The 18,959-nt window shown below is 41.8% G+C and overlaps 1 protein-coding gene across 1 annotated transcript; it reads right to left on the bottom strand.

The window, feature by feature from the left end:
* Window positions 1–6,455: 6,455 nt before the first annotated feature.
* MRPL19 (mitochondrial ribosomal protein L19) lies at window positions 6,456–13,064 on the bottom strand. The gene is made up of 6 exons (XM_042446949.1): window positions 12,950–13,064; window positions 11,024–11,141; window positions 10,809–10,927; window positions 9,297–9,431; window positions 8,628–8,809; window positions 6,456–6,837 (listed from the first exon to the last, which is right to left on the bottom strand). The coding sequence occupies exons 1-6, from the start codon at window positions 12,996–12,998 to the stop codon at window positions 6,610–6,612; spliced, it is 831 nt and encodes a 276-aa protein (XP_042302883.1). The 5' UTR covers window positions 12,999–13,064; the 3' UTR covers window positions 6,456–6,609.
* Window positions 13,065–18,959: the final 5,895 nt, after the last annotated feature.

An 18,959-nucleotide genomic window follows, 5' to 3' on the forward strand; every position in this document is an offset into this window, starting at 1 on the left:
TATCAGGATAACTGGAGTCCTTCATAACTACCAGTTCTTGCATCTTTGAAATTTCTGAGATTTGTCTCTGAAAAGCATCACCTGCCACCTCATTTTGGTTTAGTGATCAATAGTAAAATCCTATCACACTGGTGTTGCTTTTTCTTTTTCAATTTATCTTTACCCAAATGCAGAGTGGTCCATTCTGATCACTCATGTGGATTTCTGTACAAGTGAATTTGTCTTTGACATATAATGCTACTCCCCTCCTTTCTCTTCCCCATCTATCCTTTTTACACAGATACCTTTCAATTGTTATATTCCAATCATGGGAGACATCCAACCAGATGAGTGTTATACTTATGAAGTCATACAATACATTCTGCGATAATGTGTGTTTTTACCATGTGAATTGGCAATAACACAATTAGTTAGTAGAGGAATACTATTTGCCAAACAGAAACTTTTAATTTCCTAGACGGAGCAGTTGTGTTGGACTTGATAATCTATAAGCCCCTTTCCATTCTATGGTTCTTCTAGGATGTTTAGTATGATGCAAAAGTATTCTTCCGTACAAAGAGCAATAATTTGTGAACTAGCTTGAAATGATAAAAAAGCAGTCTTTACAAGCTGAAGTTTAAAAAAAGGTGAGTGGTCTTCCATTGTAAAATCTAGCCTATATGTAAAACACCATCCTACGAGTGAGCTTCCACAACAAAGGTTGTTCAACTTCTCAGCTCAGTCAATCCCTATTTATTCAGAAAATACACTAAGGCTTCAATCTTTAGTTTACATCTCTGAAAACATGTATAAAATAAGATGGCTCACTGAGTACATCAGAAATGATTTCTGAATAAACATGTACAGGACTCCACTGTAAAAGACCTTACGTATCCACCTTATGTGGGTAACATGACATGCTTACTGTAATGCACTTGCCTTTCATTTTTCAAAAATTAACTTTCTATACTTCTTTGAGATTACTGTTACAAGTTTCAGATTACTGCACAAGCTTCCCTTTGTTTGCCAAAGTCTTAATCAGCCATGTACTAAGAAAAGAACAAGAGTTCCCACAGAAACATGTGGCAATGTTTAGGATCTGTGGGGTCTCCCCTCCTTCTTCTTGAAGGAAATGAAATGTGCACGGAAATGTACATGGAAAACTTCATAAAGTAATTTGATGCATTTTATTGTATTTTAAAAAGTAACCTACATACAAATGACTACAGTCTTTGGCTTGCAAGAAGTTACAAATGAGACCACAATAAAGATTGCAAATTCACAAGCTTCAAAAATACAAATACAGTTGTGCTTCCACATTTGCTGGGGTTAGGGGTGAAGGAGCCCCATGAATGTGGGGAAAACTACAAATAAAAAAGCACGTTTTTTTTTTACCTGAGAGAACATCTTTCTAGAAATCTCCAGGTCCTCCAATGCAACTCTATGGCCAACATCTGCCCGAATCTGACCAGAGTGTCATGCTGGAGGACCTACAAATGCCTAGAGAAGTGTTTTCTCTATGAACGTCTACGTTCTCCAGCACAACTCTATGGTCAACTTCTGGCAGAGTTGCACTGGAGGACTTAAGATTCCTAGATCAAATCTGCAAATAATCGAATCAGCAAAAGCCGCAAATGTGGAGGGCCAATTGCATGCATACCTCACAATTTAAGAATGGTACACATTTGAGACAAATGCCTATATTTTTTTCAAAAGTGTAAGCACATTAAATATATATGTCCCTAAAACTGTTCTTTTAGTTATTAAAGACACATTTGTTGTTGTTAACCACCTTGAAATTGTGCCTGACTCATGCATGGGGACCCTATGGATGACTACAGTATCTATTTTGACTATCAGCAAATGCAAACCAGAAAGCGGATACAGAAATTAAGTAATCAGCACCAAAATGGCACAAACGTAATTTGACAAAATTCAGGGGTAGAAAGTACAATAACATCAAAACTTCATCAAACAGTGATCTCTTTAATGGGTCAACCAAAATACACATCACTGTTTGGTGGGTTTCTGGTGTTGCTGGATAATTTGACAACTGAGGTGCTCATCCAGAGTTTGGTCAGTTTTACAAGCAGGAGGAAACAAGGACAACTGAAGGCACCAGCAGAGGAACAACGCATCTTGTAGCCCCTCTGAGATTAACCAAATGAAAGAAATTGGCAGCGTGAGCTTTCCTAAACTTCAGTCTCCTTCCTCAGATGCATTTGCTGGAGCGGAGCGGAAACCAGGGACAGACATATATATGCCATTGGTATGTGAGAATGTCAACTCAAATTCAAAATCCTTTGTGTATGGAAATGAAGTAGCAAAGGGTATAAAGGATTTTGAATTTGAACTGATATTCTCACATACCAATGGCATATATATATGTCCGTCCCTGGTTTCCACTCAACCAAATGCATCTGGGGAAGTGGATGGTAGTCTAGGAAAGCTCCTGCTGCCAACTTCTTTCTTCCAGTGAGTCTCAAAGGGGCCACAAGATCTCTCTGCAGATGATTCCGCAGACTAACGCGGCCCTACCTCTGAAGCCTGCTGCCATAAAGGAAGGAAGGAAGGAGGAGGCCTCTGGTTCCCAGCTTGACAGGTGCCAGGCTCTGAGCCGATTAGACGCCCAAATGGCGGCCTCCAATCCTCAGCCCTGCCTCCCCACAGACCCCCTCCTCCCAGCCCAGGGGCAGATGGCTCTCCAAAAGCCCCCAAACTCTCTGGAAAGGCCGCCTTAGTGGGGTTGCTGCTGCTGCTGCTGCTTCTCAAAACTAGGGAAGCAGGCGTCTCTCCCTCCCTCCTGATTCCAACAAGTGCCCCGCAACTATGACTAAGGTCCCAAACACACTGGAGAAATAAACCCGTCTTGGCACCGCTTTAACTGCCCCGGCTCAAGGGGCTATGGAATGCCTCCCCCGCACCTGCGCCTACCTGTTGCGCAGCCTGGCAGCCACCTTCCTCCTCCTCCTCCTCCCGAAGGCCCTCTTTCGAGAGGGAGGCGCAGGCCTACTCCTCCCCTTCCCCTTCCGAGTCACTGCCCCTCCTCCTCCTCCATGATCAGGGCGGCTGCGTCAAAGCCACAAGATGGCGGCTGATGTGAGGAGAAGCAGAGGGCTCCAGGGCCTGCCTTGTCCTCCTTCCTCCTCCACTATAAGCCCCCCCTCGACTGGGGCCCCCCCGCTAAACTGAGAGCGATAGGAGTGAGGGCAGTGGGAAAACACGCCTAGTTAAACAGCTGTAGAATCATAGTTGAGACCCCAAGAAGGCCCCTCCAGTCCAGCCCCCCTTCTGCCCTGCAGGAACTCTCAGTCAAAGCACTCCCTGTGACAGATGGCCATCCAGCCTCTGCTTAAAGACCTCCAAGGAAGGAGACTCCACTACACTCCCAGGAAGGAGTCTGTTCCACTGTCAGACAGCCCTTACTCTCAGGAAGCTCTTCCTAATGTTGAGGTGGAATCTCTTTTCCTGCAGCTTGCATCCATTGTTCGGGGTCCTGTTCTCTGGTGCATCAGAAAACAAGCTTGCTCCCTCCTCAGTATGACATCCCTTCAATATTTAAACAAGGCTATCATATCACCTCTTCACCTTCTCTTCTCCAGGCTAAACATCCCCAGCTCCCTGAGTCGTTCCTCATAGGGCAAGGTTTCCAGACCTTTCACCATTTTAGTCACTCTCCTTTGGACACGCTCCAGTTTCTCAATGCCCTTTTTGAATTGTGGTGCCCAGAACTGGACACAATATTCCAGGTGGGGCCTGACCAGAGCAGAATAGAGTGGCACTATTACTTCATGTTGGCCATTTAGCAAATGCAAACAGAAATCCATCAATTATACCTCTATTGAGCAACCAAAATGCACAATATACTTGTTGCAAGCTTTCAAAGCTCCATGGGCTTCTTCATCAGGCAAAATGTTAAAACCAAACAGGAGAGGCGAAAAAACAAAACAATTGGAGATGTTAGTCAGATGCCTGCATGTTGTTTCAGTCTTTAGTAAAGATGGTATACTGGGGAGGACATATTTTGTGCAGGCAGGCTCCTCCTCCTGGCCATGTGGCAATAGGGAGATTTTCAAAGTCCAGGAAATTTAAAGTACATTTGTATCTCAAGAGGGACCCTTGTTTTGCAATCCAGTATGTCTCCAGTATGGCAGGGGGTTGGACTAGATGGCTTTGTGGTTTATTCCAACTCTACGGTTCTATCCATTCCAGTGAGGTCACAGGCCTCTTTGTAGGCGGAGGACAATGGATTCCTCCATGTATTTGCATCAGGAACATTTGGATGGTGTAGAAAACGTGCAAATTCAGTCCAAATTTAAGAAGAAAAATTGTTTTACCTTGGTTGAAGTCCCAGCCCACAGGCTACTCTTCATGGTTCCTGAATTCGCATGTATATTGTGCATTTCGGTTGGCCAATAAAGGTATCACTGATGGATTTTTGTTTGTATTAGCTATATTTTAGTCATAAGCCTCCTGTAATTTTTATATTAGACCCAGCTATTCTCTACAACCCAGCTCTATGTAAATTTGGTGGTAAGACTGCTAGGAGGCAAGAGAATTATGCCCAAATTTGCCCCTGACAGCAGCCTGACACAGAGTGACTACAAGTCCTCCTCCTTTTCCAAGACCTGTCCTCCATTTCAGCCTCCTGCCCAGGAGGAATTTGAAGCGGTCTTCCCATTTCAAGCAGGACTGAGAAGCCCATTCAGGGTGACCAGAGATCCTCCTCTTGTTTTGGGAGGTTTCTAAAGGTCACCCCATTGTTTTCCCGGACCTGCCCTCCATTTCAGCCTTCTGTCCAGTAGGAATTCCAAAATGCCCTCCATTTTGAGCATGACTCTGAAGCACTGGTTTACATTTTTATGAGTGTTTTGAGCTTTGATTTGGTCATGCCCTTCATTTTGTTTTGAATGTCCTACGTTTTGCAGTGCCTTGTCCTCCTTTGCAGTTAATATGACATCTGCTGACGAAAGAGTCCAAGGTGCCACCAGTGTTTTCACCCTGTGGAGGATGGGACACAGAGTGGCTTGGGCCTAATTCCCAGAAGCAAAAAGACTAGGAGCCTGCAAAGGGAAGAGGCCTCTTCTCTCCCCTCAGGCGTCACATTGTGGGGCCTCCTGCAGTGCCACCCAAGCAGAGGCAGTGATGGCTTCCACTTATAGACTAGAGATTCTTGGTAGTCGCAAGACCCAGCAACCCCAAAAGGGTGACCTTTAGAAACCTCCCAAAGCAACAGGGCAGGGAAGTGATGAGAGACAAGGCATCAGCCTTGCTTCCTAAAGTTCTCAGTTTGCCCCGTCTTAGTGGCCAAGAAGAGGCAGCGTCTAGCCTTCTCACTTGCCTACATTCATCTTGGGAATGAGGTAGTAGTGAGAACTGGGAACAGTAAGGAGAACTGGGTTTTCTAGATCCAGAGTGACCAATAAAATGCTTGTAGTGGTTTGTTGCAGACGCAGCCAAAATCAACCCACTTGCATACCTTAGTCCTCTATCGGGAAAGAGCTAGGAGTCAGACATAGCTGAATTGCATAGAGTGAAAATGCAAGTCACCATTCTCTTTGGATAAAGATGGGGGAAAGTATGTCTCTAAGGCCATTTTTGTGTCCCCAGCACCCCTGTATTTTGGCACCTGGAGATGTGGGCATCAACTTTACCCCCGGGGGATTAAAAATTGGGCCAATTCTTGTTGGGAAAAAGTGTCTATGTTGGGCTTAAATCATATGCACACACATGGGGAAATGGTCACCCATGATTCCTTAGGGGTATTTGGGGACAAAACGTTTGGATCAGGTATTGGTAGAAAGGCAGAGATAAACATTTAAGCTTGATATGCACAAACATCCATGGGGAGATTACATGAATACCTTTCTTATTCCTGTAAGTCATTTTACTGGTCTTGCCAATATTAGATATTAAATTTGTATGCAACAGCAAAAGTTGAACTTAACGCAGGAAATGATGGAGGCATACCCTAGTAGAATTGTCACTTTGAAATTCATAGCAACCTCTGTCAAATTTTCCACTAGGTAGTAAATCTGACTCTTACTTTTACAATCTAAAATGTTTTGCTGTATCTGAGCACAAAATATTACTTTTAGGCCTTTGGGTAGCGTTGGTCCATATTAACCTTTTAAAATTTTGGACTTTAATATTTTTGTCAAAGGCTTATCTGTTCAAAGCAGCTAAAGAGGTATAGAAAAGGTATATTTCCAGATTTTTGGACCTCAGTTCCTTGCAAATCCAGATAGCAGTCAGGTATTACCAAAGTTTAAGTCTGAAACTTTTTGAAATATTTCTTTTGCTATTGCATACATGTTCCATAGATAGATCAGAATTCAAAATCTAACACTACTTCTGTTTTCCGCTACCCTTACAATAATAGATATAAGTGGGCTTTTGCATTAGCTTCAGGTCCAAGGTTGGTCCTATATACATTTGATAAGTCAGCTAACAAACACAAAATGAACTCACAAAAATAATATAAATAAGCAGTCATTGTTTGAAGTCAATAGGTGTGGCTTACATTTTAGCACAAATGTTTCAGTATGCTTCATATACACGGACAATTTTCAAGAGATAATAAATGAAAAAACAATAAAATGAATTATGCTAGTCTTTCTTCTATTATTTTTATACCTTCCTTTCCAAATCTTCATTCACTTCTTTCCAGATTTCCTTTTCAATTTTTGATGTATCATACTCTTTCATGAAATCAAATTCCCTCCAAGGCATTTTCCATTTTTCTACTCTTTCTTTGGCTTTTTCATTAAGATATAAGTCAAAACTGATGCCTTGGATATTGAACTTTGGATGCTCCCATCGTTTTGACCAGGGTCTTGGTTTCATTTTGACCTTCATCTAGTGTAATTAAAAGTAAACATGTTAGATCATATATTTGCTGTTTCAATTAGTCTCTTTTATTTATGTAGATTGTACATACTCATAATACTCTTTATCCCAACCATTCACTGAAACTGCCACTGGGTGTTCTTCACATGTTGGGACTACTTATGGATTTATTATTCAGAAAATGTTTAGCACTGGTAATATGAATGATTTGGAACTATGTTTTAGGGATAATTCTTCCTCTTCATCAGTGGCGTCTCTAGGTTTGGCATCACCCAGTATGGTAACTTATGGTGTCACCCCCCCACCATTGACCTTCTCCGATACCACACCACACAGAATCCTTAGTAATGTTGATTGTACTAAGGTTACTCATTAGTTGTAATTCCTGTAGATTATTGAATGTAAACAGAGAGTTGGAAGAGACCACAAGGGCCATCCAGTCCAACCCCCTGCCATGCAGGAAGACACAATCAAAGCACCCTCGACAGATGGCCATCCAGCCTCTGTTTAAAAACATCCAAGGGAGGAGACTCCCACTATCAAGCAATAGTTGTAACATAAACAACTAGCAAAACTAAGATTATACCTTTAAATTACAGTATCATATACCACGTTATATGCGGGCGCACCATACGCAGCTTCCAGCATATACTGGAAGCCTGTGCTGGAAGAAGCCTCAGCGCGCCCGGAAGAAGTAATGGGGCACACACCTGTGCCGCACGCCCTGCGCTGTGGGCACAAGTGCCATTACTTCTAATGGGGCTCCAGCATGTATGTTTTTCCCTTACTTGGGGATCCGGAATGGATCCCCCATGTAAGGGAAGGGCACACTGTACATTTACATATACATAGTTTCATGTGATGTTTTTAAAGTTTTTTTTTTTAAATTTAAAACTTGGGACCCCTCCTTTCTCCTTCACTGAGATTCACTCCATCTCTTCAGCATTTTAAAGGGATACAGGAGAACACCACAGCCAATTTCTTCCCAAAGGCAGATGTTTGAGCAGCAGTGGTGTCACCTCAACTTAGAGTGTTACCTGGTGCAGCCTGCACCCCCCCCCCTGGTGACACCATTGCTCTTTAAGATAGAGCACAGATATTAATATGTACTTTCTTCTGTTATGGTTTATCATATAGATGTTCCACTGTATTTAAACCCCCAATTTTGATTAAAACAGAATTAAAACTCAGAGATAGTAATGTAGCAAAGGTGGGCCAGTATGGTGTAGTGGTTGGAGTGTTGGACTATGATTCTGGAGACCAGGTTCAAAACTGAGTTCCGCCATGTAAACCTACTGGGTGACCTTGGCCAAGTCACACTCTCTCAGCCTCAGAAGATGACAATGGCAACCTCCTTCTGAAGAAACTTGCCAAGAAATCCCCATGATAGATTCCCCTTAGGGTCACCATAAGTCAGAAATGACATGAGAGCACAGAACAAATATAGCAAAGGCAATAGCCAAAAAGAGCTTACTAAAGAACTTCCTACAGATACTACTTAGTTTTTGATCTCAAACCAAGGAATGCTCAAGTGGTTATATTTGAGAGGGAATCCTTAGAAAGTTTGTAGTCTGCTTAATTATTGGAAAAGGTTCTGATTATTGTTACGAATAATTAAAAACGTTTTTGACTTCTGCCATGAGTACTAGCCATCCACAATGGGAGATACTGACTTTGGACAGGTTAGATTTTAACCTACTGTAGTCCCAAAGCACGTAGGTATACTATGCAGCAGCTTTACAATGCAAGAGTATCTAGCTAGCTACCAGGCACATGTCTTGGCTATCCCTTGCTGTTACCTTGTTAACAGGAACTTCTTCGTTAACTGGAATTGATACAGGCTTCATGTTAACATCAACAGTGCTGTACTCTGGAAGGGCATCTCGTAAATACATCAGATTATCGTCCAATCTTTTCTCCAATTTCAGAACCTTGATTTCTTGTATTAAAGGGTTGTATAGTTCATAGCAGATTTCAATACCTTAAATAGAAAGTTGGGTGTATTTTTTTAGTAATTATTCTACCTGTCCCAGAGAATGAAGTTAAGTGGATTCAGAGCAACAGCTGTTACAGGCCAACTTTGGCTGGAGAAAGAACATACAAATCTGGAGCTATACAACATTTTGCAGGAAGGCTGAATAAACAAATAAGTAACTTACTGTATGTAAAAAAAGTTGCCTGCATGTCAAGTAACAGATTCAGCTTTCCACAGACTCGCTGTAACAATTTAGTTTTTTATCCAAAAATTTAAATATCCAGATCAGTGTTTGTTCATCAACTTTGTGTCAGCGAAATCACTCCGTCACAACATTGAGCTTATTTGTATGAACCTGATTGGCCTGTACTGATCTGAAATGTATTTTCATCGTAGCTACATAATTTACCTGAAGAGCAGTTTGAGTCAGTGCTTATTTCTAGTGCTTCCCCCTGTCCATAAACAGCCATGTATCCAGACAACATGTACCTACCTTGTCCTTCTATTACATTTCGAAGTATAAAAGTTCCACCAAGTCCTTTTCCTGATCGTTGAATACAAAGTCCTACAAAAGTGCTAGTCTTTCCATTGGCATGGGGATCTGCCGCAGTTACAGCAAGTATGCTTCCTGCAAATAAATAAACTGTTTAACATCTAGAAAATTATAATAAGAATACCCTCAGCAAGGTTAATATCAATTCTTGTTATTGAAGTAAAACATGAGAAAGTAATCTGAGCTCATGCTTTGATCATTGTTTACCCTGCTTCTGATTTGTCATCAGATCACAGAGATTATGAATCATGTTCACTTCAGATTACTAAAGTTACTTCTAGTTAAGCATGTATGGAAATGCAGTCTAAATTTAGAATTGCATCAATTTACTCATTGGATTCAATAATTAATCTTAACCTGTGATCTGCAATATTCTACTTTGGCATGAGTCTTTAAACCAGTCCAACACCGATAAAAAAAAGGTAAGAGCATGTCTTCTGTTGTTTGAGAACATAATACCAGTGGATTCAAAGAGATTTCAATTAAGCACCAGAAAGAACTTTCTGACTGTAAGAGATGTTCAGCAGTGGAACAGACTCCTTCACAAGGTGGTGGACTTTTCTGCTTAAAAGTATTTTAAACACTGGTTGGATGTCCCCCTCTCGGGTACTTCAGTGGTGGATCCCAACAGTATCAGTGGATCAAACTAGATGGCCCTTTGGGGCCCTTTCCAACTAGTGTTCACTACTTTACATTCTGTCAACATTTTATGTCTTTGTTTTCACTGATATCTTAACAAATACATAAAATTACAATGTGTATGTACAAATAAATGACAAATAAATAATGATATTCAATCTGACTTGAATACCACTGCAGAAGGCAGACTACGTACTGTATTCTAAAATTAAAATAACTTTAGCCAGAGTAGTGAAACACTGTTGAAGCTGTGCATGTGTTTTTGATATGAACATACTGGAAAATAAAGAACCTGTTCTGGAATTACATCCAGTTTGGTAAAGCAGTTGATTAGCCTGAATTAATATAACTCTACAGGACTTTAAAAAGTAACTTTCCACTTTATAATTGGCAAATGTTATATCAATATATACTAAAAATAGGCAAGTCTGAAATACAATAGACTCAACATTTGTTTAAAGATATTTGGGAATAACCCTTATTCAAGTTACATGGACACGATGATCAAATTCACCATTATTTTTGTGATGTATGTAGCCAATGTGGTGTAGTGGTTTGAGCACTGGATTATAACTTCAAACTAGTGTTCAAATCCTTGTTCAATTCTGGAAATCCACTGAGTGACGATGGGCAAGCCTGCCACAAGTCACATCCTCTCAGCTTCAGAGGATGACAATGACAAACCTCCTCTGAAAAAAAAAACTACTAAGAAATCCCCACTACAGGTTCCTCTTAGGGTCTCCATAAGTCGAAAATTGGAGGCACATAACAACCACAACCACCCAATACTATATTGTGTGACATGTTACTGACCAACATAGAATTCTGGAATATTCATTACTTTTCTTCTCTGGACCATATCTCTCCTTTCAATGTAGAATTTTAAAGGATTTGTTCTCTGCCGAGGCGGGATGAATTCAGGACTAAGGAACCTGTCAAACACAAAAATAGCTTTGTAAAAATGATGAATTATTTCCTTACATTAAAGAAATGTGGCATAACTAAATATGAAATTAAAACTGTTTTACTGTCTTTCTGTTGAATGAAGTTTTGACTCATCCACAATGACTGGTTTTGGAGGTGGCTTAAATCTTGTTGGTTCTTCATCTTTAGAGCTGAGGCGTTCAAATGAAAGAGAGAAGCACCCTTGAAAAGAAAACCTTGAATTAATATCAACCTATATTTTAACAATAAGCCTCTTGTGATTTTTGTACTGTATTTTTAATACTGTAACTTTACACTGTTGTTTTTATACTGAGAGACAGTGTGGCATAGTGCTTTGAGCATAGGACGACTCTGGAGACCAGGGTTCGAATCTCAGCTCAACCATGGAAAATAACTGGGTGACCTGGGGCGAGTCACACTCTCTCAGCCTCAGAGGATGGCAACTGCAAATCCCCTCTGAAGAAACTTGCCAAGAAAACCCTGTAATAGGGTTGTTTTAGGGTTGTCATAAGTTGGAAACGACTTGAAGGCACGCAACTTTCATATTGGACTCAACTATTTTCTACAACCCAGTTCTATCCAAATTTGCTGGGAAGACTGCTAAAAGGGAAGAAAATCATACCCAAACCAGCCCCTGACTGCAGCTTGACACAAAGTGATCACAAGACCTGTCCTCCATTTCATCCTTCCATCCAGGAAGAATTCCAGTAGGTCCTCCATTTTGAGCAAGGCTGAGAATCCCATTCAGGATGACCAGAGGTCTCCCTCCTTTCCCAGGACCTGTCCTCCATTTCAGCCTCCTGCCCAAGTGGAATTCCAATAGGTCCCCCATTTTGAGCAGTACCAAGATGCACGCCTTTACATTTATATGAGTGCTTGGAGCTATTGCTTGGCCATGCCCTACATTGTTTCAGATGCCCTACATTCTGTGTTGGCATCCTCCTTTGTGGTGAGGATCCCCGGTCACACACACACACACACACACACACACACAGTTTGGGAGCTTTTCTCGTTAAGATCTGCTCCTGCTGGATGTCTGACACTGAAATTCACAAAACAGATGTGCTGCAGCTCTTGACCGTCAGAGAATAAAGGTGATTGTTTCATTAGCTTTTCTTGTCTAGATTCTACTCAGTGGTCCCCGGACTGTGCTCTTTAAGAGCTTTTGGACTTAATAATAATAATAATAATAATAGGATTTATTTATCTCCCACCCAATCACTGGGAATCCGGGAGGCTTACAACAGAAGGGATAATACAAAGCAATAGCAATAAACAATAACAATAAACATAAAATAATAAATAAATATAACATAGCAATACATAGCAAAAACATAACAGTATCGTAATAGTTCAATAATGACAAAAGCCTAACGTAGAAGATTACATTCAGCTGGGACTTCAGCTCCCAGAAACCTCAACCACGTTAGTCTGGGATTCTGGGAGCTGAAGTTGAACATCCTTTAAAGAGTGCATTTAGGGGACCACTGTAAGACCCTGTGAGACTAATTGAAAGAGAGAAGTTGGCAACATGAGCTTTCCTAGGCTTAAGTCTACTTCCTCAGGTCCATTTGGTGAGGATTGAATCTCAGGAAGTTGACTTTAGTCTAGGAAAGCCCATGCTGCCATCTTCTTTGTTCCATTGAGTCTCAAAGGGGCTGCAAGATCTCTCCACAGACTGAGCCTACAGAGCAGCAATCCCCAAACTGTGCCCTTTAAGAGCATTTGGACTTCCTCTCCCCGAAGCCTCAGTCATGTTGGCCAATAGCCTGGGATTTCGGGGCGCTGAAGTCCAAAAGCCCTTAAAGAAAGGGCAGAGTGTGGGGAGCGCTGCACCATCAGGGTATTAGTAGGATAACCACAAGATAATGACAGCAGTTTACTTGATCGCTGAGCGCAACAGAGGCACAGGGATTATATTCTGCAGACAATAAATCACTTCTTAGCATTAACGGGGGAAAGTATTGAGAATCATGGCATAAAAGCCCTCCTCCCTTCCCTAGACTTACTGCATCGCCCTCCAGGAAGCGCCCAGCACCTTCGCCAAAGGGCCGCCATGGCTGTTAAGGGCAGGCGCTTCAACGGCAGCTAAACCGCATGCGCAAAATGGAACGGTACGGCGGCCTGGACGAGACAAAATTTAGAGGCAAGCGCAGGCTGGGAGAAACGCTCTCCTTTTTGCCTTCTAGAGCAGGAAGTGTTTGCTTCCCGAGCCTGCATCTGCACTGCAGAAAACTACAAATCCCAGAATTCCATAGCATTGAGCTGTGGTAGTTAACTGGGGTGAAGCTGGATTATTACTGGTCATATGCCGTGCTGTGGAATTCTGGGAATTGTAGTTTGTTGTGGCACCAGAGTTCTCTGATGAAGAAAGGCTAAATATCTCACAAAACTGTGATTTCCTGCATGACAGGGGGTTGGCCTGGATGGCCCTTGTGGTCCCTTCCAACTCTATCATTCTATGATTCTAACTACAAATCCCACAATTCCATAGTGTAGTGGAATCTCCCTCCTTGGAGGTCTTTAAACAGAGGCTGGATGGCCATCTGTCGGGGATGCTTTGATTTGGATTTCCTGCATGGCAGGGGGTTGGACTTGGACCTTGCGGTCTCTTCCAACTCTATTATTTTATGATTCTATAGTATTGAGCCACTGTAGTTAAAGTGGGGTCAAACTGCATTATATTGAGTGTCAAACTGGATTATTACTGCAGGCTTACTCAGTGCTGTGGGATTCTGGGAATTGTAGTTTGTCATGACACCAGAGTTCTCTAATGAAGAAAGGCTAAATATCTCACAAAACTACAAATCCCATAATTCCACAGTATTGACCCATGGTAGTTATAGTGGGGTCAAACTGGATTATTACTGCAGTCATAATGCTGTAGGATTCTGGGAATTGTAGTTTGTCATGGCACCGGTCCAGACCTCTGTGATGAAGAAAGGCTAACTCACAAAACTACAAATCCCACAGCACTTAGTCATGGTAAAGTGAGGTCAAATAGCATTGTATTAAAGTAGTATCAAACTGGATTATTACTGCATTCATACTCTATCTTGTCCGATTCTGGGAAGGGTAGTTTGTCATGGTGTTGTGGATGATAGGTTTTAAAGGGTTCTGACAGAATAGAGTAAGGCAGAGGACCCAGATTTCGTTGAGAATTCAGATTTATTCAAAGCTATCTGTCCCCAGTGGAATTCAAATTCCAACAAAACTGAGGAATGGAGCCAAAGAAAATGGCTACCTTTATATGAAAACAGACAAAGAAAACTCATCTTCATCACCTCATTGGGCATTTTACACTCCAAACATATAAATTTCCAGCAATCATAGCCCAGATACATGAATACATTTAAATATACTTTAAAATACATTTGGCTACACCCCATTGCCCCTTATCAGCTATGTTGGCACTCAGAGGCCCTTCTGCCAGTGAAATTACATTCTCTAGCAGTCTTTTACTAAGGCTCTTTGTTCCCTTTAGGTGCCTGGATGAACGCTTCACCTTGAACATCTCTACATCTGCCCCCCTTCTGCATTCCACTCTCCCAGAAGCCTCTATTCTAAACTGCATGTACTTTGGTTCACTCTCATCTTTTATTCCATCTAGATATATTGACTCTTGCATATTACCAAACATTGATATTTGGGTTTGTCCACCTCAGTGGCACCAGGGCTCTCTGATGAAGAAAGGCTAAATATCTCACAAAAACTACAAATCCCACAGTTTTGTACCACTGAGCCATGGTAGTTAAAGTGGGGTCAAAGGGGATTATATTAAACTGGGATCAAACTGGATTATTACTGCAGTCATACTCAATGCTGTGAAATTCTGGGAAAGAGTTTGTTGTGGCACCAGAAGAAAGCTCTGAGAGCCCCCTGAGAGGAGAGCAAAGCTTTGGTGCTGCAAAAACTTACCATTCCCAGAATTCCATAGCACTGAGCGGTGTCAAACTGGATTTATTTCTGCAGTGCGGATGCAGCCTGGGAGACACATTCCTCAGATTTTTTGACATTTTTCTCTATGGGACAGAAGTAATGCAAGATTTTCTTCTATTTTGCAGCAGCTGTCCCCTAAAACAACAACCAACCAAGCACCAAATAAATGGTGTTCCCTTCTGCACAACCATTAAGGCAGATAAAAGAGGAAGGAATGGGGGAGTAAATATGGCACCACCTCCAAGGCCAGCTGGTTCTTATTTTCACATGAGTGCATATAAACCCAAATCTTCCAATGGAGTACTAAGTAGTATTAAGGCCTCAGGCATAAAGCCTATTTACACAGGTGTGGGAGTGGGATAGAATGTAATAGGATCAGAGAAGATGCAAATCTTCTCTCTTGCCCTAAATTTTCAAAGGGCTGAGCAAGATGATTCAAATTTTTACAGTGTCCAGTGAGGGTTGATGTGTGAAAGCAATAAATCCGCTTACTAAATGTCAGTTTCCCTGGCTTCAAAACTCTCTCCTGAGAAGATTCTTTTTGTTATATGTACAGTAGCAAGGACACAGGCACACAGACACACGCACATATCACCACCTTGAGTCCCTATATTGGGAGAAAGGCAGGATATAAGAAAACAAAATAATAAAAATAATAATATAGTGTACCATGAAGCCTTTGTCCTTGTTCATACCTCTGCTAATGGAATGGAATCTGAATATAATGAGGTTAACCTATTTCTCTTTCTAGTCTTCCTTTGCATTTTGCTTGTTCAAGGACTGGAGCCTGTACATCCAGGAAGGTTGAATGTTCTGCAACTGGGTTTTGGGTATTGCCATTTCTTATATCAGATCTGAGCCCATTCATCCTCTTGCTCTTAAATCATCAGTTTAAGGTATGCAGATGACACCATATTGCTAGTGGAAAATGTCATAAACCTGGAACAATTTCTAAGGAAAGTTAAAGAAGAAAATGCAAAGCCAGGCTTAATTATGAATGTAAAGAAAACACATTGATGATCATGGAGGACCTGCATAAATTCAATCTAGATAATGAACAAATCAAAAGAAAGATTTTCCATACCCCAGATCAAATATTGATAACAACAGAGACTACAGTCAAGAAATCAGAAAATTAGGAATGGAAGGGCAGCTATGAAAGAACTGGATAAGATTCTAAAGAGTGAAGATATACAACTGAGCATTAAAGTTAAAATCGTCCAATCCATTATATTCCCCATCACCATGTGTGGATGTGAAAGTGGGAAAGTAAAGAAAGCAGAGAAGAAGAAAATCAACTCTGTAGTGCTGGAGGAAATTGCTGAGAGTACTGTAGACAGCCAAAAAGACAAACAAATGAGCCGTTGAACAGATCAAGCCTGAACTCTCTCTGGAAGCCAAGATGATGACACTGAGGCTGTCATACTTTGGCTACATCATGAGAAGACATTAATCACTACAAATGACAATAATGCTAAGGAACATAGAAGGCAGTAGATACTTCAGTGGTGAAGACTCTATTCTTTCTCCCAGCACCAGAACTCTGCCTTGCGCCTCTGTTATTTTTATAGCAGGCTGTTAGCCACACCCAGCAGGACAAAATGAGTTTCTTACAGCCAGGTGGATACTTCACTGATAGAAAGCAGTAGAAAGAAAGGAAGACCACATGCCAGATGGATGGACTCAATCAGGGAGGACACAGGACTGAGCCTACAGGACCTGAGCAGAGAAATGGAGGACGGTTCTTGGAGATGCTTCATCTATGGGATTACCATGAATCAGGGCTGACGGGAGAGCAGTTAATAGCAACAAACAACAATATCTTCTTGTGCAGAGACTGTCACGTTGGAGGAAGAGCAAGTAAATGTATCTCTGATGTTATGGGTGATGTTCTTGGCCCAAGGGGACAAAAGGGTCTTGCATACGCCTTGCTTGTTCCTTTTCACATCCCTTCTTCATTTTACTTGTTCAGTGATTTGGAGGCAACCAAGGGTGAACTTTGCTGGTTTAGCTGGAGGGAGAGAAAAGGAGGTGCATGTTGTGAAGCATTATTGTCTGACACACATTGTTCTGGGATTAAGGCTACATCCGCACTGCAACAATAATCCAGTTTGACACCACTTTGGCTGCAACTGCACTGCAGAAATAATCCAGGTTGACATCGCTTTAACTGCCTTGGCTCAATGGTATGGCATTCTGGGAATGCTAGTTTGGTGCGGCATCAGAGCTCTGTGACAGAGAAGGTTAAATATCTCACAAAACTACAATTCCCAAAATTCCATAGCATTGAGCCAAGGCAATTAAAGTGATGTGAAACTGGATTATTTTTACAGTGCAGATGCTGCCTTTAACTGCTATGGCTCAGTGCTATTGAATTCTGGGAATTTTAGTTTGTTGTGCTCTGATCTGGTGCCCCAATAAACTAAAATTCCCATAATTCCATAGCACTGAGCCATGACAGTTAAAATTATGTCAAACTGGATTATTTCTGCAGTGCAGAGGCAGCCTAAAGCTCAAGGGATCCACTGCGGTTTGCTCTTAAATAATTGCATGAACTGGAAAGGCTGTTCACAGAGTAAGTCATGCTGAATGAGACAAGACTTGCTGCAGTCTGTGAGCATGAGGTTGAGCTGTCAACATCTGGCATGGTGAAGGCCACAAGCGATGGTGCCTGGTTGATCGCTTTAAAAGAGAAAGTGCTAAGTCCGTGTATTGCTTCCAAATAAAGCAGACCCATTGTACCAATGGAATTTAACTATATGTTGGTTTGTAAAGTTTGCATTTCATTGTACGGGTCTACTCTATTTGAAACTAATACAGTCAGCTCTCCTTAGCCATAGATTATATATCCATGGATTCAAGCATCCACAGCTTGAATATATCTCTGTCTCTGTCTGTCTGTCTATCTATCTATCTATGTATCTATCTATCTTTTTTACAGCATACAGCCAGCACAACGATAAAATACAATACAATAATAACCACTCATACAGTCATAGAAACTCTAACATGTGTCAACTTGCAGGGTGTTTAAAAGGTTTAAAAATGTTTCAAAGGCGGTTACAGACCGCCAGAAATACGCAATGAGGCGTACTAGGGTTAGGAAGGGGGCGGTGCTTCCGCACCCCACTAACCCTAGTACGCGCTCTGCAGTAGAAAGTGGCGTCAGCCGTTCCCCACAGTGCCACCATCACTACATGTTTATCACACTATACTCTTAAAGTGTACTATTCCACTTTGACTCCTCTAGCTGCTCTCCTCTGTTGCATTCTGGTATTGGCAGTTTTAAGGAGAGTATTTAGAATTCCAGGCAGAGTTCTCTGCCTGAGCATTCTAAATACCCCTCCTTAAAACACAAATCCCACATGCAACAGGAGGCAGCTATAGGAGTCAAAGTGGAATAGAGCACTTTAAGAGTATAGTGTGATAAACATCACGTCACGACTGCGCGCTCCAAACGAGGCGGTGCGGTTGTGACTTATTGTGGGCCCGCGCCAGGGCGCCTAGGGTACCCTTCCGCGACCCCGGAAGGAGCTCCGTTTCGGAGTTCCTTCCGGGCTTTGCATCACTGGGCGCAGCCTTCAGACGGCTGCGCCCAAGCGGCCCCTTTCTCCTCCTCCTTGCCGTGCCCCAAGGAACACCTTTCCAGGCGGTGGGAAGGGCGTTTTGCCGCTCCCCGGCCTGGAAAGCGGCAGATCGGCCTCAGCGGCTGCTGCGGCTACTAAGGCTGCTGAGGCCGCTGCTTTTTCGGCGGTCTGTAACCCGCCATAGAATCTCTTTAGCATAGTCTGCATATCAATAACAGAAATTGATAAAAATAATAGAACAGTATAAAAAAACACCTATAGACCATCCTATAACCATATAGGAAAGCCTCGTCAATCAGTTTATATAAGATAAAATTTCATACAGAAAATTACATGGTGTCTGCAATAACAATATCATCCATAACTAGACTTCCAGAGTTCACTGAATCTGTTTTAAATAGCCTCTCCGAAGGGTAATAACAGCTGCAAGAAATTTAGCGACTCTGCGTTACATCTTCATTTTGGTCTGCTAAAAAATATTTAATATAAAATT

The sequence above is a fragment of the Sceloporus undulatus genome, chromosome 1, assembly GCF_019175285.1.
Source record: "Sceloporus undulatus isolate JIND9_A2432 ecotype Alabama chromosome 1, SceUnd_v1.1, whole genome shotgun sequence".
NCBI lineage: Eukaryota > Metazoa > Chordata > Lepidosauria > Squamata > Phrynosomatidae > Sceloporus > Sceloporus undulatus.

Bases quoted from the DNA above. Each gene is read 5' to 3' on its own strand.
- MRPL19 (XM_042446949.1), bottom strand. From the start codon at position 12,998: ATGGCGGCCCTTTGGCGAAGGTGCTGGGCGCTTCCTGGAGGGCGATGC. The intron at 11,142-12,949 runs GTAAGTCTAGGG...TTTCTTTTCAAG, and splicing joins GCTTCCTGGAGGGCGATGCA to GGTGCTTCTCTCTTTCATTT. The intron at 9,432-10,808 runs GTCAGTAACATG...ATTTATTTGCAG, and splicing joins TATTCCAGAATTCTATGTTG to GAAGCATACTTGCTGTAACT.